Here is a 21,960-nt window from a genome sequence, read left to right on the forward strand (position 1 = left end):
TTACTCTACAAGGCACTTTAATAAACAAAATGGGCAGCCCCGCTCTCAAATTAATTCTCAGCAAGACAATCGTTGGGCCTCAAATGGATCAGGTTGGTCCAACAGATTCAATTGTCCCTATCAACCTCGATGTCAAATCTGTAATCAGCTTGGACATATCACAAAGAAAAGCCTTGGCTTCTTGATTCAATTGCTTCATATAACATTACAATTGATCTTGCAAATCTGTCTACACACTCAAGGTATGATGCTTAAGTGATGGTTTAGGTTTAGAAATTTCTGGTTCTTTCCTACCATTTTTTAATATATAATTAAAATTATTCTTTAACACACCCCTTAAATAAAAGTTCATTGGACTTGAAACTTGCATATACTTACACTCACACTACCTTGTGCTTAATTTTTATCAAATAAATAAGAGTGATGAAATTCAAACTCGTAACCGCTTAATCATTAAAATTCTAATACCATGTCAAAGAACCAATTATACCCAATAACTTAAGCTATTAAATAAAATCTCAAGATATGATTTATATTATTCTCTAACATGTAGTTTCAATTGCGTTCTCAACTCAATCATTCTTCCTTCTTTCTTAAAAGAAAGATTCATCTTAACAAAATCAAACAATATCACCCCCACCCCCATACCAGAATCAACTGAGTCACCATCTCACTAAACACATCATTTCCCTCTTCCCGAGCTTTCATTGCATTCATCTCCCATACCAGAATCAACTAAGTCACCATCTCCATTTCCCTCATCCACGTCACTAAACACATCATTTCCCCCTTCCCGAGGTTTCATTGCATTCATCTCCCATACCTGAAACAAACTTATTCTTTCTAGCCATGGAAAAAATACTCTTCCTGCCATTTAGCTTCATCAAAGACTTGAAAGAAGTAGGTTTCAAGATTTTAAGCTCTTTGAGTCCACTTATAAAACTAGAGATGAAATAAGCCTTTGATAAGTAAGGATTAGCATCAAAATCATTAAAGATTAAGTTCTTCAAACTTTTTTATATAATCTTCAACATCCTTCTCCTGTGCAAGTTTGTTAAAACTCCTCTACCATATCATTTCTGCTACCAAACCTTCTACATATCTCACTCACAATCCCCTCCCAATTTCCAACATCACTCCCTACAACAAATCCTTAAAACCAAATTTCAGCCTTTCCCTCTAAATACATAGAAGCAATCTCTACATATTAATTAACAGAAATAAAATTCATCTTCAAATTTTTCTTGCACTTACATATCCACTCAAGGATTTTCACCATTAAAGAATTGAAGATTAATCCTAGGTATAGCAACATTATAAGCAGACCTGGTGGATTCAGGTAACGACGAAGGATTCTCACCATCTGTTCATGGTGTGGGAATCAAGCCATCGCCTGAAGAACGGGATTTTGATTCCTGAACTGGTTCCTGCTCTGCTCCCTATGCTTTAATCGTCATCATGATTGATTCAAAATGCAACTGTCTGCTTCTTCAATTCCTCCATAGATTCTTGCAGATATCATAATCTTTCAAATGGAAATCCAAAATGTTTGGTTGTCTCCTTGAAGACAAAAGTTGTACATTGAAAGCCTACCTTATCATAGTTGAAGGTCATAAAACAAAGAGGTTTTTTTTTTTTTTAATGACAGAGGAATAAAGATTTAAAAAAATTCCCATGTTCCTAATAAAATAAAATAAAAAATAGTAAAGATTAAAAAAAAATGTATAATAGAAGTTCCACAGTGACAACTATATGCGGAGAAGAAAATAGAAACCCTTCCCTTAACAAAATGGAAATTTCACAAACCAACCATTTAATTCAGTTTCTTGTACAAAGTCCCGGACTGAGTCATGTAACTAATATAAACAAGCTGCTTCAAAATGAACAATGGATAGTAGGGAAATGTTGTAAAGAAAGCAAAAAAAGGAGGTATACACATTCTAATATATTCAATATTTTGAAGAGATTCAATAGCTTGTCATAAAATGCTATCCATGTGGTGCCCACCTTTAAGAGTTTTGCAGCAGTTGCACGGAAGCAATATTATTATATATGAAGTCTCCTGGTGTATTCCTTTTTGTGGGTTTTTTTACTTTAGATAGTGTAAGTTTAATATCGTAGGGGTGAGGTATTTGTGAGAGAAAATACCAATTATTGCTATAACTATCAATCAGTAGATCAGACAGGAAAGGTTCCTGTCATCTGAATGTGGTCAAGGGTTCTCCTGAGGCCATAGTTCAGCACTGCCTGGTTACCTATCCTGAAACCTTCTCCATAATCTGGCGATGTATCTGACTCGATCTGGTGTTTGAAAAACTCACCAAGTTTCTTCTCAAAGTCAGATCGCGGCCCTTTCTTTGATGATGTGGAAGAAGATGATGACGGTGATGAGGATGAGGATGACGACGAAGCACCTTCACCTCCCGAACTAGAATATATCTCAGAATCTAGCCACATATGAGCCAGGACCTGGCATATGCCTTCTTCGACCTCTGGACGTAGGTTGGGATAACCTGTCAAAGACAACATTTGTACTTCTTAGCTGACCATATGAAAGTAAATAAATGAAAACGAAGGAAATACTTGACAAGATCATGTATGTCATAGGATGGGCAAACCTTTAAGTCGAAGCCAAGCATGCATCATCTCATGAGCCAAAATTGAACCCGTCAACAACCTGTATGTATGGAATGTAAAGGATGCATACTTGAAAATTCTCAAATATCATGAATGATGATGAATTTGATGAGTGATCAACACAAATAGATGATAATACCTGGGAAGGCCATACAGAATGAGAATTGCAGTTACTTCACACCTACGACTTAGCCTATAAGGTTCTATTCTTATGTCTATGAAACGGTTTCCTGCCCCAATCCTTGGCCACCTCAAAACCTGGTAATTGGGGTCAAATAAATATACAATTTCAATCTATAAACAGACACCTTTAAGAAACCAAACACTAGCTTATGTATGACTTGTGACGAGAAATTACAGTGGGAACAGTTTGTTTTTCCGACAAGCAGAGTCCTCTGGTTTCAGGTAAGTGATGATGACCCTGACCAAGAAAATGTAAAAATTGAAAATAAAACCATAAAAAAATATAACAAAACAAAAGGCTTACTTATTGATGGTCTCGATGCATCATCCTTACATTCTTTTCTCCTTCCATAGCCTCATTCAGGGCTGGTCTCTCAACCAAAAGTAAGGGTATTTCCTGCTCGACCTTCATATTTAAACCTTCATAAAATTTTCGAATTTCAAAGTAAAGAGGTTGGCATTCATGAGTATCCATTATTGCAGAGTCTAGACACTCTAGACATAGCTTCCTGCCATCATCAAGCGATACATATCTAGTGTCCCTAGGCTGCATGGCATGGGAAAAAAATATTATTATAAAATTCAAACCATTTTTCAGAAAACTACAATTTACATTTTCTTTCTAAGCTTCTTTATCCCCCTCCCTTCACTTTGGTTTTGGACAGCAGAAAGGTTGATTCAAATTCTTTCAACTGACCTCCATTCTCTCACAACTACAGCAACGAGGAGTCCTATCACGCTGATGTGAGGGACAGTATTTTTGTAGCAAGAAAGGATGAGCCCTAAACTCAATGAGCCCTGCTGAATTTGTAGGAATCTGTACAAAAGGGAATGGGAAGAAAGATGTTAAGGTCACCATGAATCAAGGAAATATGATGGAATAGTAGTTAATTAACTCTTTTTTTTTTTTTTTTTGGCTGAGTGTAGATCTATGATTAAAATTAGAGAAAAACTCATATTGTAAATCCCATTATCCCAGAAATGTTCGAATAAAAAAATATGCTGTAGCCAGCTGCTTTAGCAGACAGCAAAATGTATCACAATGCCACATGGCAAATCCAAGGTTAAATGACACTACCACAAGGTTGGTCAATGACACAACATGCCAAGGCATCTGTCAGCCTATGAGCTTTATAACCTAACACAAAATGCGCTCATAAATAATACGACAGGCAAATTGAGTTTTAATGGCAGCTGGAGAATACTAAACCACAAAATGACTAGGATATTACTATCAATGTTCATTACCTGGGAAAAGAAATATGTGCATCTAGCACACCAACCCAGATTATTGAAGTCGAGATGATTTTTGTTCCATCTCAAAATAAGCAAAACAATAAGGCATAAATTGACCCCTTAAAATTTGTTCACTTGTTCTTTATACATTACAGACCCAAATTCAACCGTACCTCTATTCTTTTTTTCAACAAAAATATCTGGTATCAGGCTATTTCTTCACTAGATGAGGTGCACAAATAATAGGTGATTACTCAGTTTGAAAACGTACGTAGCAAAAGAAAGAATATCAGAGATAATTCCAGTGACTCTCTAATCATCATTTATTTATTTTGGATATACTACTAGCACATCCAATAGTTGAGCGAAAGGATTGCTGAATTTAGCAGCATCAGCTCAATTTTGACAAAAAGGGCACCCTTCAACAACTTTACCAACAAAAGCTGATTCTTCTTTGGCAAACAAGATGGGTGCAATGAGAGTTTATGAAGTTAGTCCGGTTAGATTGCAACCGTAATCTGGTTTGCAATGGCTTAGCTTCATTGTTCATCTACTCAACAAAGCCCTCATCCAATCAAATGTATTCAAGCACAATACTAAACCAGCAGAAGGTATTGTTGTGTTTCTGTCATATAAAAACTTACAAATTTGTTGCAGACATCGCATCTTGGATGATCCTGCTTCCTATAACAAGATTCGTGATACCGACGATTCCCAGACATTGAAAACTATTACAAGAATGAATTTGAGGGTTAGTAAACATACACCAATCTCTTGATACTCAACCAAAATAAAAGACATTAGTTAAGAACTCATGATCACTGCCATCAATTCCAGACAAAAGTATCAATTCACTAGAATAAGATTCAGATTTAAACCTCATAATCAGTAATTGGCAGATTGCAAGCATTGCAACAAAAACAATCAGGATGCCAAACACCACCCATGCAATTCAAAAACTGTCCATGCCCAATCTCAGTGTTGCACCCAGCACAGATCCTATGAGCAATAAATTTTCAACAATCAGATCAGATTTTCCATGTGGTGTCTCTGAACTGTGATATGCAGAAACAATTTTAAAGAACAGGCAAGAGACATCGTATCTGAAAGATATCAACATGCAATTCCATGTTCCAAGAATATAAAGCACCCCCAATGTTTTCTTAACTAATTTCATTTTGTCTCTTTGATAGAAAGATGCAAGCTCAAAAGTCTGGCTAACATAATAGAGACAACATAATATTCTACAAGTTGATCCTGTAAATTAATGGTGTGTTTCATCTCATGTCACTGCACTTCGGTTACCATGACAACAAAACAATCACTTTACTAAAAGGATCTTTTAAGAGAAGGAATAAATATTTATCCTTTTGAAATCTGATTGGAATGCATGTTACATTATTTGAATGCAGAAAAATGGCTGTTCCACACAACCACAGTTACCTGTAACCAGATGAAAATGGATAAGGTGGAACTAGATTTCCACCGTCATATCGAGCTCGAGGAGGAGACTCCAAACTTAAACTTTCTTGACTTGCTTTGGCAAGTTGCTCATCTTCTTCCAATTGAGCTGTCACATCCTCCTCTGGCTGGTGGGGCTTGTAATATTCCTCTGACTGTTCAGACTCATTATCTTCCTCTGGTTGAAATAAAGTTTTTTACTTGATAATTAAAGAATGAACTGGATAACAGCATGGGTGCATAACTGACACAATCTATCATCAGTATATACATAAGAAAGGATCAATATTTCTGTCCTAGCTGACTATGAATTTTATGAATGAAACCAGTCACGGTTATTTAAGATGACAAGGACTATATTATCATTTTTATGAAACCTTTAAAGTGATTTGTTGTCTGCGATGAAATCTTTTTATTTGTGTAAACTGTAGGCGTAATTGACCAAAACATCATCATATGAATAGTTGTCAAATTCAGCTTATATTGCCTTGTATAGAAATAAAATATGGTATGCAAAAGAACCTAATTAAACTATAACCATTTTGTTTCTCTTCATTTTGGTACTTCTATCTGATATTGTTGAAGATTCTGAAGTAATTAAGACAGATTTGAAGCTGATTTGTAGGGAGTAAAAATAGAAAGTCAGATATCTTTTCCTATAAATCAGAACCTAGCAATAATACCTATTTATGTGTAGTTAATAGTTGTCCTAATATAGATATGTAGATACTGTATATATTCAAGAATTCTTTATGAAATAAATTGAGAAGTCAGAATTTAACAACTCTCCATAGATATCTTGTACAAAGCTCTGCTTGAAACATTGGGTCAGCAGTCATGTTGCACAGTTAATATAAGTTTTCAAATAAAAAATGGGAGTAACAACCTAATCAATTCTAACAGTTTTGCAACTCACCAATTACTTTTTTTCCTTTTTGATCTTCTTCGGAAAGGGAAAGTGCAATAGCATATTCGATTTCTTCATTGTCAAAATTCAATAAATCATCCTGCCTCGAGTTGTCCATGACATACAGTTAGCTCAGGAAAAAAAATTAGAACAAACTTTTAAGAGAAAAGTGCCAGTATATAGTTTTGCAAGAAGATTACAACATCCCATCTTTTCACACAACATTTATACAGCCAACCAGCTCCAGCCAGAAAGACTAGGCTAGCATCATACCATGGACAAGCATAAGCAAAGGAGAACAGTTATAAAAGTACAAAGACTGTGATTACCACTGATTGGCGAGGCTCATCCCAATACCTATCTTCTCCATGTCTCCCAGGATAGTGCCCTCTACTGCTAGAACCTTCGAGAACATTGGTCCACCAATCCATAGTACAATAGGTTTTTCGGTAGCAGGCTGGTGAATTTTGGTCTTTTGAATAATTCATGAGCGCCACAAAGAATTTGAGATAAGAAAGGAAATGAGGTAAGTATTTAAATCATTACTTACGACAAACTCATTCATTATTCAATATACAATTATTACAAGTTCTTAGAACAATTGGTTGAAAATGAATATATCAATCAAAGAGATGAATGAATGAATATTATTTAACAGGGTAAATAAAAGGCTTGTAATGAGCAGGCGTCTGAAATGGTAGTAGCAACTTGGAGCATACTTCACAGATGCCTTCGAATTTCAAAATTCAGAGGCAGCAATTCAACCGAGCATGGAAGGCATCAAGCTAAAGAGGAACTATAATTAAGCTCACCAAATGATTAAAAAGATATCAAATAGATCAAGGAAACGAAAAGGACCTCAATCCAATCATGAGAAATGGGAATTCATGACAATAAATAGGTAATGCAGTATCACTCTCCATGATTACAAATTTTAGCCAAATTCATATATGATGTAATCATTCGTCCCTCATATCTCACCCCAACGCGCCCAGCATCAATACTATCAACAGAAAAAAGAAATTTCAATTCTTCATGGATAAAGATCTCCAACCTCATCTTGCAATCATACAGAGATTACATGGCACAGCTGTCTATGCTATGTTAAAACAGTAAAACATAAGTTTCAGACAGAACTTCACCTGAAACAAATTAAGAATCTGGAGAAACAATAGAATCTGATGAATCCAAGATCAGTTACAGAAACCAATTCCCATGAATAATCATCGAAAAAGGAATCACATGACACTAAAAGCCATACTTTCCATCATCTCTTCAACAGCAACCAATCCTGCAAAAACAAAAAACACGTCAGACTTTTCACTTTGACAAAACAAAAGTAGTTTTGCAATAGTGAAGATAATAACATTTCACAGAAAGAGCGAAAATAGAAAGAGAGAGACCCAAAAAAAGAAAAGTACTTGAATTGAATCCTACTCAAATCCAGGCTGAAGGGGGAGCAAAAAATGCCAATAGAGTGAGCTTTTTCGGAATTTTTGATCATATACTATAGTTATATGCTGTCTAACCTTCCTTGAAACTCGCAATTTTTATATGCGCTGAGAGAGAGAGGAAATCAAATCGAAGGGCCGGGTGGGGTGGTATAGTCCGTAGAATTATTAACGACAACAATTTCTACTTTTGCAAGTGGGTCCTATAGCCATTTTCCACCACAATTCACAAAATGTCAAAGAACCCATATATCTTTCTTGTTGAAAAATTGACATGGGACAAGAGAGAGAGACATAGACAGAGACAGAGAAGGTGGTTCTGGTAATTGTTGATCTTCGCTCTGCATGGACTTGTGAGTACTGTAGAAGAAGCGAATAGGGTGGTGGTGTGTGTACTTGTATACCAAAATATTTTTGTCAGTGATGAGTCAAGGTCATGGTTGGTGCTCTTAACCTAAATAAATTCATCTCCAATGTAAAATATTAAATTGAAAAGTTAAATTGATAAAATAATTTTTTAATTATATACATTAAAATGATAAAAAACTATTTAAAAAAATTAATTATATTTTAATATATTTCATGTTAAATTAATTTTAATAGAATTATATAATTAATTTAGATATTTTATATTTAATATAATTATGATGTTATTAATTATATAAGTAATTTATAAAAGTAATATAAAATTATTGAAGTAATATTAAAGTTAAAAGATATAATTTAAAATTAAACTTAAAATTAATTTATATGAATATTTTTAATTTTCAGTTTTACATGTTACGGTTAAAAATTTAATTTTTAAAAAGTAAATTCAAATTCAAACTTTGAAAAAAAACCGTCAATATTTTAAATTTTGATTTTCAAATTTTTTTTAAAAAAATTCATGCTTTGAAAAAATAACCGCAACCATTTTAAATTTTAAAATTTCAAATTTTGAAAAAATAACCGCCAACATTTTAAACTTTAAAATTTTAAATTTTAAAAAAATAACTGTCAACATTTTAAGATTTCAAAATTTGAAAAAATAATCTATCTATAAATATTCTCATATACCTTAACATTTTTTCTCATCATTCCATTTTTTTCTCTCCAATCAAAAATATATTTCATTAAAATTCATCATGAATCATTCTAATTTTAATTTTTATGATTCTTTTGATTTTGATGATGACACTCTTGTGTTCGCTTTTCAAGTTGCTATCGTTGTGGTTGCTGAAGAAGAATCGAATAATCAAGGGCGGAGAACAAGGTATCGTGGCTCTATTCTTGGTCACAATATTGTCAATCGTAATAGAAAGGAAGGTGAATTAAGGTTATATAATGATTATTTTGCTGAAAATCCTAAATTCACTGAAACTCAATTTCGAAGAAGATTTAGGATGAGTCGTCGTCTTTTTCTTCGGATCGCAAATGCAGTGGAAGCTCATAATTCATATTTCAAACAAAGGACAGATGCTCTTGGTGTTCTTGGTTTATCTTGCCTTCAAAAGGTAACTGCAGCTCATAGAATACTTGCATATGGTATTCCTACAGATCTTACTGATGAATATTTTCAAATTGAAGAAAGTACTGCGATAGAAAGTCTTAGAGCTTTCGTCAAAGCAATCGTAGAAGTTTTTGGTGATTGGTATATAAGGGCACCAAACGAGGCCGATATTTGTCGATTATTATCAATTAGAGAGCAGCGTGGATTTCTAGGGATGTTAGGGAGCATTGACTGTATGCATTGGAAATGGGAGAAATGCCCAATTGCATGGCATGGGATGTATACTGGTCATTGTTGGGAACCAACTATAATTCTAGAGGCGGTGGCTTCACAAGATCTTTGGATATGACATGTCTTTTTTGGAATGCCTGGATCATTAAATAATATTAATGTTCTTGATCAGTCACCTATCTTCGCTGCACTTGCTAAAGGTCGTACTGCTCCTGTCAATTATACAATTAATGGGCATGAATATACAATGGGATACTATTTAGCAGGCGTGATTTATCTTAATTGATCAACTTTTGTTAAGACAATCCCAAGGCTATTAGGAGCAAAGAGAAAATATTTTGCAAGTAAGCAAGAGTCTGCAAGAAAGGATGTGGAGCCGGCATTTGGGGTGCTCCAATCTCGTTTTGCAATTGTACGTGGACCTGTTCGATACTGGGATGAAGAAATGCTTGCAAATATTATAAAAGCTTGCATAATAATGCATAATATGATTATTGAGGATGAAGAAGCAATGAACATTGGATTTGACCATAAACGTGAAGTCCATTCCTTTATATCAGTGTCACATGGTGAAATACCAGAACTATATAATTTTCTTCAAACTCATAATCGAATCAGGGATACAGCAACTAGCTTTCAACTACAAGAAAATTTGGTTGAACATTTATGGGAACAATATGGTGACGAGTAGAATTATTAGCTTTGAACTTCTTATGTCATCATAATTTTCAAGTTTTTTATGTTTTTTTTTCCATTATGGTTGTTATCTTTTAAGTTAATTAATCCTACTTATTATTGTTAAGTGTTAGAAGAACTTCAAAAAAGTATTATGAATTGATACCACTTTTATAACAATATATTTAAAATAACCAAGAAATTTCTAAATATTTAATTAAAAATACATTACATTAAACAATAAATAAATCTAGTTAATTAAAAATTAAAACCCCTCTTTTGCATAATTTCTAACTTTTTATTTTGAAAATACGCTGCAGAAATTGAAACCAAATTAGAAATATCAATTTTCATAATTTGTTCTTCTTTCTCAATCCTGTCCAATTCTTGTTTCTCTTAACTTTGTTGAATCATCATAGCTTGTTGCTCTAACATATTTTTTTTGTCTTGTTTCTTCTAATCCTCAATTTCAACTATAGTATCCCTGAATTGTTGTAAGAGATTTGTTACAGTTGTCTCCCCAACTTTATCTTTTCCTTGTTTATGTTTAAGTCGTTCATTTGCAACCTTCTGACCAATTGATCTATCTTGATAAATCAACGATTCACTGTCTTCTTCTAAACTACAAAATCAGGGGTAGATGGAGCTGATGAAATTGAACTTGCATTGACATGACTTTTTTGTTTCTTGTTTGACCTTTGATGTTGACTTGCACGCTCAAATTGCCATTTGGGTTCTTTTCTTAAGATAACTCAACAATGTTCTAGTTGAAATCGTTTGCTAACGCAAGAAGCATACATTTGTCGAGCATCATTAATCTGGTAAGTAAAAAATTAGAGAAATTAAATAATGTTAAAATATATGTTAAACAATTTAACATGAAAATGAATATTAAAATTACCCTTGATTCTTCAGTCATTCCACTTTGCTGATGATTTTCAATTTGAGTAACAAATCCAACAAATTTACCGATTTCTCTATTTATTTCTTGCCATCTACTTGAGATGCTTATTTGGGAACGATTATTCAAGTTTCCTCCATTCTCTACAAAGTAAGCATGTACTCGAGTCCAGAACTGTTTTGTTTGTTGTTCAACTCCTGTAATTGGATCTTTGCTTGTATTTAGCCATGTAGAGACAAGTAAATAATCTTCCTCTGGTGAGAAGTTTTTACTTCTTTGTGATTTTTTTATTGTATGGACATTTAAATTCGAGTATGTTAAGTCATCAATTAATTGATTAGAATCACTTGGTTGAAAGAGAATATCTTCTGACTTACTCATAAGAAAGTTGGTGAAATAGCTTGGAAAATTTGAATCCACCTACATTAAAAAAAAAAAAAAAAACTCAAGTTAAAACCTTATAAAAGAGTGTAAAAGAAGCGCACATTCAATGTCTAGCAATTTTGTAGTTTACATACATGTGAATTAATAATAAGCATTGCATCCTATTTGTTCTAACAGTACAATTTGACTATTTTTTTGAAACTAAAAGAGAATTGATATACTGGTTTAATTGTATTTTCAACAAGACAAAATATAATTAACCTCAAATTAAAATAGACAATCAAAAATAAATTTTAAATATGTCACTCTATATTTTTATCAATATCAGCTACCATTATTACTTCCTCTCAATTTTGTCAAAGATAACAACATAAATAAAAAATTGTTTTCCTTAACCCATATCAAAAACATAAAATAACAAAGAAATAAAAATCATCACAAATATCAAATTAACAACAAAAGGTCTACAAAATCAAGAGATACTAAAGAGAAAATAGAAAAAGCTTTTAAACAAACATACCTTTTAATTTCAGCTAATTAACACAACCGATGTTATTAATTAACCAGAGAATAATTGATTCTTGTTTTTCTAAATTTGAGAGAAGGGTGAGATACAATACAAGATTTAAAAAAAAAAAACAAGTTTCTTTCCTTCTGCTTTTAAAGAAAAGAAAAAATTGTTGACCAACGACTATAAAAATAGTCATTGGCAACGATAACTTTATTTTAGCTATTTCTACATAAACATGTAGAAATAGCTTTTCACATATTGAATAGCCATTTTGGCTATCCTTTTACCTACTGCGTTGAAGTTGTAAAAAAAAAAATTTAGTACACGTTTTTAAATTTAACTTTTCATTTGGCTCTCTAGTTGGAGATGCTCTAACTGTGATACTATTCTGTTTTTTTTTAAAAAAACCATGGATATATGTTAGTTTATGTGTACTCGACTAATTTTATAGTTATTAATGTTAATAATTATATAAATTTTCAATAGTTATGAGGTGTGTGAAATGATGACACTTCTCTATAACATTAATAGCTTGCCTCATAAAATTTACCAGCCATGTTTTTTTCAAATTTTGCAAATATATTTTTTATGGGAGATTGATTTATGTTTAGATATATGTTGCTTAGATTTATTTTTTTTTATTATTGAATTTCACGATGAAAAATAGTTGTTTGGGAATGGCAACAAAAGGAGCTCCTGCAAATTTAAAATGTCTTAAACGTATTTCATTTGTAATCTTTCTTGTCGGTTTTTAGTGTGTTTAGAATGGTTTCTCATCGGTTTTAGTCTGGTAGGATTGTATTAATTTTTTAAAGTATTTTTTTTAAAAAATATATATAAATAATATTTTTTTATTTAAAAAATGTATTCTTAACGTAGCATATCAAAAATAATTTATAAATATAAAAATAGAATTTAAAAAAAATAATTTAAATTATTATTTTTTTACACGTGGCCAACCACATTTCAATACACTTTCTTGGTTGAATGGCCATTGATAACGTTCACTTGGATTAGACACCAAATTGTTCTTTTCCTTGTTATCACTATCACTTCAATTTGATACTAAATGCGCCATTTGGGAACACTGCTCCAGATAGAGTTCTATAAAAATTTAATTTTTTTTATTTTTTTTATATATTAATATCAAAGATAATTTTAAAAAAATAAAAATTATATTTTAATACATCTTTAAGTAATAGTTACTATACTCACAAACACACCAAAATCATCGTGGTTGTTGGGTGTGAATTTCAGTGACATGGATGCTCTCCGTTTCAAGTGAGAAGAAAGAGAGAAAGAAATTGACAACGTGCCCCTAATGTTTTTCCTGTTTTTTTCCCCTTCTTATATGAGAATAGTATGTTTAAAATTACGTTATGAATGACTATGCTATTCTCAACTCAGTGCTGATTTTGTTTTTTTAATCCTTGAGCTAGCTTCAAACTCAGATTCATTACGTGAAACTGTTTGTTTTTTTTAATGTTTTTAAATTATTTTAATGCGCTGTTATCAAAAATAATTTTAAAAAATAAAAAATAAATATTATTTTAATATATTTTTAAATAAAAATATTTTAAAAAATAACCACCGCTATATTAAAATAAAAAAAACCCCACAACTCAAAATAATTCAGAGACAAACGGTCAAAAATCACAGTTCATCACCACTTTGTCCAGATTCTTAAGGTGGCCAAACATCATTCGCAACGGATAATGATTCGTGGATGCGTCAAAGGATTAGGAAATAAAAGCGAGCACTCTCGGTATGATGGCACAGACGAAGTAACTTTAGTTGATGGTTCAGGTTTGGAAATTTCTCACACTAGTTCTGTCCTACCATTTTTCAATATATGATTAAAATTATTCTCTAACACATCCCCTTAAATAAAAGTTCATTGAATTTGAAACTTGCACAGACTCATACTAACTTGTGCTTATTTTTTATTAAATAAATAGGGGTGATGAAATTCAAACTCATGACCGTTTAATCATCAAAACTCTATAATACCATGTCAAAGAACCAATTATACCCAATAATTTAAGTTATTAGATGAGGTCTCAAGATATAATTTATATTATTCTCTAACATGTGGTTTCAACTGCATTCTCAAGCGCTATATTGGTCGCCAACCTCTCAATCTCATCCTTCAAGACTATATGGTCTTGCATTCACAGGTCTGGCATCTGATAACAAATGAATTCCATGATCATGTTTCCTAGCCAGAGGCAGCTGAGCATGTTTAGCAAACACATCAATTTATTTAGCTAACAAAGCACAAATCTCATGATGATGATAGGCTTTGGTAACAGACTCCTCATGGCTTGTGATTAAGAAAATTTGAGCTCAAAATATACAAATCTTGTCTGTAAGGTTCTTGGAAACCTTATCTACTGACATCATTAGTAATTTCACCTCATCAGAAATGCCCTTCAACTCAATCATTCTTCCTTCTTTCTTAAAAGAAAGATTCATCTTAACAAAATCAAACAATATCACCCCCACCCCCATACCAGAATCAACTGAGTCACCATCTCACTAAACACATCATCTCCCTCTTCCCGAGCTTTCATTGCATTCATCTCCCATACCCGAAACAAACTTATTCTTTCTAGCCATGGAAAAAATACTCTTCCTGCCAATTAGCTTCATCAAAGACTTGATTTAAAGAAGTAGCTTTCAAGATTTTAAGCTCTTTGAGTCCACTTATAACTAGAGATGAAATAAGCCTTCGATAAGTAAGGATTAGCATCAAAATCATTAAAGATCAAGTTCTTCAAACTTTTTTATATAAACTTCAACATCCTTCTCCTGTGCAAGTTTGTTAAAACTCCTCTGCCATATCATTTCTGCTACCAAACCTTCTACATATCTCACTCACAATCCCCTCCCAATTTCCAACATCACTCCCTACAACAAATCCTTAAAACCAAATTTCAGCCTTTCCTTCTAAATACATAGAAGCAATCTCTACATATTAATTAACAGAAATAAAATTCATCTTCAAATTTTTCTTGCACTTACATATCCACTCAAGGATTTTCACCATTAAAAAATTGATGATTAATCCTAGGTATAGCAACATTATAAGCAGACCTGGTGGATTCAGGTAACGACAAAGGATTCTCACCATCTGTTCATGGTGTGGGAATCAAGCCATCGCCTGAAGAACGGGATTTTGATTCCTGAACTGGTTCCTGCTCTGCTCCCTATGCTTTAATCGTCATCATGATTGATTCAAAATGCAACTGTCTGCTTCTTCAATTCCTCCATAGATTCTTGCAGATATCATAATCTTTCAAATGGAAATCCAAAATGTTTGGTTGTCTCCTTGAAGACAAAAGTTGTACATTGAAAGCCTACCTTATCATAGTTGAAGGTCATAAAACAAAGAGGTTTTTTTTTTTTTTAATGACAGAGGAATAAAGATTTAAAAAAATTCCCATGTTCCTAATAAAATAAAATAAAAAATAGTAAAGATTAAAAAAAAATGTATAATAGAAGTTCCACAATGACAACTATATGCGGAGAAGAAAATAGAAACCCTTCCCTTAACAAAATGGAAATTTCACAAACCAACCATTTAATTCAGTTTCTTGTACAAAGTCCCGGACTGAGTCATGTAACTAATATAAACAAGCTGCTTCAAAATGAACAATGGATAGTAGGGAAATGTTGTAAAGAAAGCAAAAAAAGGAGGTATACACATTCTAATATATTCAATATTTTGAAGAGATTCAATAGCTTGTCATAAAATGCTATCCATGTGGTGCCCACCTTTAAGAGTTTTGCAGCAGTTGCACGGAAGCAATATTATTATATATGAAGTCTCCTGGTGTATTCCTTTTTGTGGGTTTTTTACTTTAGATAGTGTAAGTTTAATATCGTAGGGGTGAGGTATTTGTGAGAGAAAATACCAATTATTGCAACAACTATCAATCAGTAGATCAGACAGGAAAGGTTCCTGTCATCTGAATGTGGTCAAGGGTTCTCCTGAGGCCATATTTCAGCACTGCCTGGTTACCTATCCTGAAACCTTCTCCATAAGCTGGCGATGTATCTGACTCGATCTGGTGTTTGAAAAACTCACCAAGTTTCTTCTCAAAGTCAGATCGCGGTCCTTTCTTCGATGATGTGGAAGAAGATGATGACGGTGATGAGGATGAGGATGACGACGAAGCACCTTCACCTCCCGAACTAGAATATATCTCAGAATCTAGCCACATATGAGCCAGGACCTGGCATATGCCTTCTTCGACCTCTGGACGTAGGTTGGGATAACCTGTCAAAGACAACATTTGTACTTCTTAGCTGACCATATGAAAGTAAATAAATGAAAACGAAGGAAATACTTGACAAGATCATGTATGTCATAGGATGGGCAAACCTTTAAGTCGAAGCCAAGCATGCATCATCTCATGAGCCAAAATTGAACCCGTCAACAACCTGTATGTATGGAATGTAAAGGATGCATACTTGAAAATTCTCAAATATCATGAATGATGATGAATTTGATGAGTGATCAACACAAATAGATGATAATACCTGGGAAGGCCATACAGAATGAGAATTGCAGTTACTTCACACCTACGACTTAGCCTATAAGGTTCTGTTCTTATGTCTATGAAACGGTATCCTGCCCCAATCCTTGGCCTCCTCAGAACCTGGTAATTGGGGTCAAATAAATATACAATTTCAATCTATAAACAGACACCTTTAAGAAACCAAACACTAGCTTATGTAGGACTTGTGACGAGAAATTACAGTGGTAACAGTTTGTTCTTCCGACAAGCAGAGTCCTCTGGTTTCAGGTAAGTGATGATGACCCTGACCACGAAAATGTAAAAATTGAAAATAAAACCATAAAAAAATATAACAAAACAAAAGGCTTAATTATTGATGGTCTCGATGCATCAGCCTTACATTCTTTTCTCCTTCCATAGCCTCATTCAGGGCTGGTCTCTCAACCAAAAGTAAAGGAATTTCCTGCTCGACCTTCATATTTAAACCTTCATAAAATTCTCGAATTTCAAAGTAAAGAGGTTGGCATTCATGAGTATCCATTATTGCAGAGTCTAGACACTCTAGACATAGCTTCCTGCCATCATCAAGTGATATATATCTAGTGTCCGTAGGCTGCATGGCATGGGAAAAAATATTATTATAAAATTCAAACCATTTTTCAGAAAACTACAATTTACATTTTCTTTCTAAGCTTCTTTATCCCCCTCCCTTCACTTTGGTTTAGGACAGAAGAAAGGTTGATTCAAATTCTTTCAACTGACCTCCATTCTCTCACAACTACAGCAACGAGGAGTCATATCACGCTCATGTGAGGGACAGTATTTTTGTAGCCAGAAAGGATGAGCCCTATACTCAATGAGCCCAGCTGAATTTGTAGGAATCTGTACAAAAGGGAATGGGAAGAAAGATTTTAAGGTCACCATGAATCAAGGAAATATGATGGAATAGTAGTTAATTAACTCTTTTTTTTTTTTTTGGCTGATTGTAGATCTATGATTAAAATTAGAGAAAAAATCATATTGTAAATCCCATTATCCCAGAAATGTTCGAATAATGTTCGAATAAAAAAATATGCTGTAGCCAGCTATTTTAGCAGACAGCAAAATGTATCACAATGCCACATGGCAAATCCAAGGTTAAATGACACTACCCAAAAGTTTGGTCAATGACACTACCCACAAGGTTGGTCAATGACACAACATGCCAAGGCATCTGTCAGCCTATGAGCTTTATAACCTAACACAAAATGCACTCATAAATAATACGACAGGCAAATTGAGTTTTAATGGCAGCTGGAGAATACTAAACCACAAAATTACTAGGAAATTACTATCAATGTTCATTACCTGGGAAAAGAAATATGTGCATCTAGCACACCAACCCAGATTATTGAAGTCGAGATGATTTTTGTTCCATCTCAAAATATGCAAAACAATAAGGCATAAATTGACCCCTTAAAATTTGTTCACTTGTTCTTTATACATTACAGACCCAAATTCAACCGTACCTCTATTCTTTTTTTCAACAAAAGTATCTGGTATCAGGCTATTTCTTCACTAGATGAGGTGCACAAATAATAGGTGATTACTCAGTTTGAAAAAGTACGTAGCAAAAGAAAGAATATCTTCACTAGATGAGGTGCGAAAGGATTGCTGAATTTAGCAGCATCAGCTCAATTTTGACAAAAAGGGCACCCTTCAACAACTTTACCAACAAAAGCTGATTCTTCTTTGGCTAACAAGATGGGTGCAATGAGAGTTTATGAAGTTAGTCCGGTTAGACTGCAACCGTAATCTGGTTTGCAAAGGCTTAGCTTCATTGTTCATCTACTCAACAAAGCCTTCATCCAATCGAATGTATTCAAGCACAATACTAAACCAGCAGAAGGTATTGTTGTGTTTCTGTCATATAAGAACTTACAAATTTGTTGCAAACATCGCATCTTGGATGATGCTGCTTCCTATAACAAGATTTGTGATACGGACGATTCCCAGACATTGAAAACTATTACAAGAATGAATTTGAGGGTTAGTAAACATACACCAATCTCTTGATACTCAACCAAAATAAAAGACATTAGTTAAGAACTCATGATCACTGCCATCAATTCCAGACAAAATTATCAATTCACTACAATAAGATTCAGATTTAAACCTCATAATCAGTAATTGGCAGATTGCAAGCATTGCAACAAAAACAATCAGGATGCCAAACACCGCCCATGCAACTCAAAAACTGCCCATGCCCAATCTCAGTGTTGCACCCAGCACAGATCCTATGAGCAATAAATTTTCAACAATCAGATCGGATTTTCCATGTGGTGTCTCTGAACTGTGATATGCAGAAACAATTTTAAAGAACAGGCAAGAGACATCGTATCTGAAATATATTAACATGCAATTCCATGTTATAAGAATATAAAGCACCCCCAATGTTTTCTTAACTAACTTCATTTTGTCTCTTTGATAGAAAGATGCAAGCTCAAATGTCTGGCTAACATAATAGAGACAGCATAGTATTCTACAAGTTGATCCTGTAAATTAATGGTGTTTCATCTCATGTCACTGCAATCACTTTACTGAAAGGATCTTTTAAGAGAAGGAATAGATATTTATCCTTTTGAAATCTGATTGGAATGCATGTTACATTATTTGAATGCAGAAAAATGGCTGTTCCACACAACCACAGTTACCTGTAACCAGATGAAAATGGATAAGGTGGAACTAGATTTCCACCGTCATATTGAGCTCGAGGAGGAGACTCCAAACTTAAACTTTCTTGAATAGCTTTGGCAAGTTGCTCATCTTCTTCCAATTGAGCTGTCACATCCTCCTCTGGCTGGTGGGGCTTGTGATATTCCTCTGACTGTTCCGACTCATTATCTTCCTCTGGTTGAAATAAAGTTTTTTACTTGATAATTAAAGAATGAACTGGATAACAGCATGGGTGCATAACTGACACAATCTATCATCAGTATATACATAAGAAAGGATCAACATTTCTGTCTTAGCTGACTATGAATTTTATGAATGAAACCAGTCACGGTTATTTAAGATGACGAGGACTATATTATCATTTTTATGAAACCTTTAAAGTGATTTGTTGTCTGCGATGAAATCTTTTTATTTGTGTAAACTGTAGGCATAATTGACCAAAACATCATCATATGAATTGTTGTCAAATTCAGCTTATATTGCCTGGTATAGAAATAAAATATGGTATGCAAAAGAACCTAATTAAACTATAACCATTTTTTTTCTCTTCATTTTGGTACTTCTATCTGATATCTTGTACAAAGCTCTGCTTGAAACATTGGGTCAGCAGTCATGTTGCACAGTTAATATAAGTTTTCAAATAAAAAATGGGAGTAACAACCTAATCAATTCTAACAGCTTTGCAACTCACCAATTACTTTTTTTCCTTTTTGATCTTCTTCGGAAAGGGAAAGTGCAATAGCATATTCGATCTCTTCATTGTCAAAATTCAATAAATCATCCTGCCTCGAGTTGTCCATGACATACAGTTAGCTCAGGAAAAAAAATTAGAACAAACTTTTAAGAGAAAAGTGCCAGTATATAGTTTTGCAAGAAGATTACAACATCCCATCTTTTCACACAACATTTATACAGCCAACCAGCTCCAGCCAGAAAGACTAGGCTAGCATCATACCATGGACAAGCATAAGCAAAGGAGAACAGTTATAAAAGTACAAAGACTGTGATTACCACTGATTGGCGAGGCTCATCCCAATACCTATCTTCTCCATGTCTCCCAGGATAGTGCCCTCTACTGCTAGAACCTTCGAGAACATTGGTCCACCAATCCATAGTGCAATAGGTTTTTCGGTAGCAGGCTGGTGAATTTTGGTCTTTTGAATAATTCATGAGCGCCACAAAGAATTTGAGATAAGAAAGGAAATGAGGTAAGTATTTAAATCATTACTTACGACAAACTCATTCATTATTCAATATACAATTATTACAAGTTCTTAGAACAATTGGTTGAAAATGAATATATCAATCAAAGAGATGAATGAATGAATATTATTTAACAGGGTAAATAAAAGGCTTGTAATGAGCAGGCGTCTGAAATGGTAGTAGCAACTTGGAGCATACTTCACAGATGCCTTCGAATTTCAAATTCAGAGGCAGCAATTCAACCGAGCATGGCAGGCATCAAGCTAAAGAAGAACTATAATTAAGCTCACCAAATGAATAAAAAGATATCAATTAGATCAAGGAAACGAAAAGGACCTCAATCCAATCATGAGAAATGGGAATTCATGACAATAAATAGGTAACGCAGTATCACTCTCCATGATTACAAATTTTAGCCAAATTCATATATGATGTAATCATTCGTCCCTCATATCTCACCCCAACGCGCCCAGCATCAATACTATCAACAGAAAAAAGAAATTTCAATTCTTCATGGATAAAGATCTCCAACCTCATCTTGCAATCATACAGAGATTACATGGCACAGCTGTCTATGCTATGTTAAAACAGTAAAACATAAGTTTCAGACAGAACTTCACCTGAAACAAATTAAGAATCTGGAGAAACAATAGAATCTGATGAATCCAAGATCAGTTACAGAAACCAATTCCCATGAATAATCATCGAAAAAGGAATCACATGACACTAAAAGCCATACTTTCCATCATCTCTTCAACAGCAACCAATCCTGCAAAAACAAAAAACACGTCAGACTTTTCACTTTGACAAAACAAAAGTAGTTTTGCAATAGTGAAGATAATAACATTTCACAGAAAGAGCGAAAATAGAAAGAGAGAGACCCAAAAAAAGAAAAGTACTTGAATTGAATCCTACTCAAATCCAGGCTGAAGGGGGAGCAAAAAATGCCAATAGAGTGAGCTTTTTCGGAATTTTTGATCATATACTATAGTTATATGCTGTCTAACCTTCCTTGAAACTCGCAATTTTTATATGCGCAGAGAGAGAGAGAGAGGGGGGGGGAAATCAAATCAAAGGGCCGGGTGGGGTGGTATAGTCCGTAGAATTATTAACGACAACATTTTCTACTTTTGCAAGTGGGTCCTATAGCCATTTTCCACCACAATTCACAAAATGTCAAAGAACCCATATATCTTTCTTGTTGAAAAATTGACATGGGACAAGAGAGAGAAACAGAGACAGAGAGAAGGAAGCTGGTTCTGGTAATTCTTGATCTTCGCTCTGTATGGACTTGTGAGTACTGTAGAAGAAGTGAATAGGGTGGTGGTGTGTATACCTTGTATACCAAAATATTTTTGTCAGTGATGAGTCAAGGTCACGATGGGTGCTCTTAACCCTTATAACTGTGACACTTTTCTATTTTTTTTTTAATAATATGATGTAAGATAGTTTA

The 21,960-nt window shown here is 33.7% G+C and overlaps 2 protein-coding genes across 11 annotated transcripts; both read right to left on the reverse strand.

Moving 5' to 3' along the window:
* Window positions 1–1,781: 1,781 nt before the first annotated feature.
* On the reverse strand, window positions 1,782–8,221 carry LOC18099333 (protein DA1-related 1). Of its 4 annotated transcripts, none has more exons than XM_024602095.2 (13): window positions 7,954–8,221; window positions 7,567–7,715; window positions 6,754–6,896; window positions 6,434–6,524; window positions 5,500–5,695; window positions 4,935–5,055; window positions 4,701–4,784; window positions 3,518–3,637; window positions 3,155–3,367; window positions 2,996–3,058; window positions 2,777–2,895; window positions 2,619–2,677; window positions 1,782–2,513 (listed from the first exon to the last, which is right to left on the reverse strand). In XM_024602095.2, exons 3-13 carry the CDS (start codon window positions 6,853–6,855, stop codon window positions 2,179–2,181), a joined length of 1,503 nt encoding a protein of 500 aa, XP_024457863.1. In that variant the 5' UTR covers window positions 6,856–6,896; window positions 7,567–7,715; window positions 7,954–8,221; the 3' UTR covers window positions 1,782–2,178. The 4 variants fall into 4 exon arrangements, with proteins under 4 accessions (XP_024457863.1, XP_024457862.1, XP_024457860.1 ...); XM_024602094.2 differs by having other exon boundaries at window positions 7,862–8,221; XM_024602092.2 differs by having other exon boundaries at window positions 7,846–8,221.
* On the reverse strand, window positions 1,782–21,648 carry LOC18109923 (protein DA1-related 1). 7 transcript variants are annotated; one of them, XM_052453384.1, is made up of 14 exons: window positions 21,407–21,557; window positions 21,128–21,276; window positions 20,316–20,458; window positions 19,996–20,086; window positions 19,283–19,478; window positions 18,745–18,865; window positions 18,511–18,594; window positions 17,352–17,471; window positions 16,990–17,202; window positions 16,831–16,893; window positions 16,612–16,730; window positions 16,454–16,512; window positions 16,027–16,348; window positions 1,782–2,191 (listed from the first exon to the last, which is right to left on the reverse strand). In XM_052453384.1, the coding sequence occupies exons 3-14, from the start codon at window positions 20,415–20,417 to the stop codon at window positions 2,179–2,181; spliced, it is 1,503 nt and encodes a 500-aa protein (XP_052309344.1). In that variant the 5' UTR covers window positions 20,418–20,458; window positions 21,128–21,276; window positions 21,407–21,557; the 3' UTR covers window positions 1,782–2,178. The 7 variants fall into 7 exon arrangements, with proteins under 7 accessions (XP_052309344.1, XP_024457856.1, XP_024457859.1 ...); XM_024602088.2 differs by lacking the exon at window positions 1,782–2,191 and adding an exon at window positions 20,844–20,988 and having other exon boundaries at window positions 15,618–16,348; XM_024602091.2 differs by lacking the exon at window positions 1,782–2,191 and having other exon boundaries at window positions 15,618–16,348; window positions 21,515–21,648.
* Window positions 21,649–21,960: the final 312 nt, after the last annotated feature.

Source organism: Populus trichocarpa, chromosome 5 (assembly GCF_000002775.5).
Source record: "Populus trichocarpa isolate Nisqually-1 chromosome 5, P.trichocarpa_v4.1, whole genome shotgun sequence".
NCBI lineage: Eukaryota > Viridiplantae > Streptophyta > Magnoliopsida > Malpighiales > Salicaceae > Populus > Populus trichocarpa.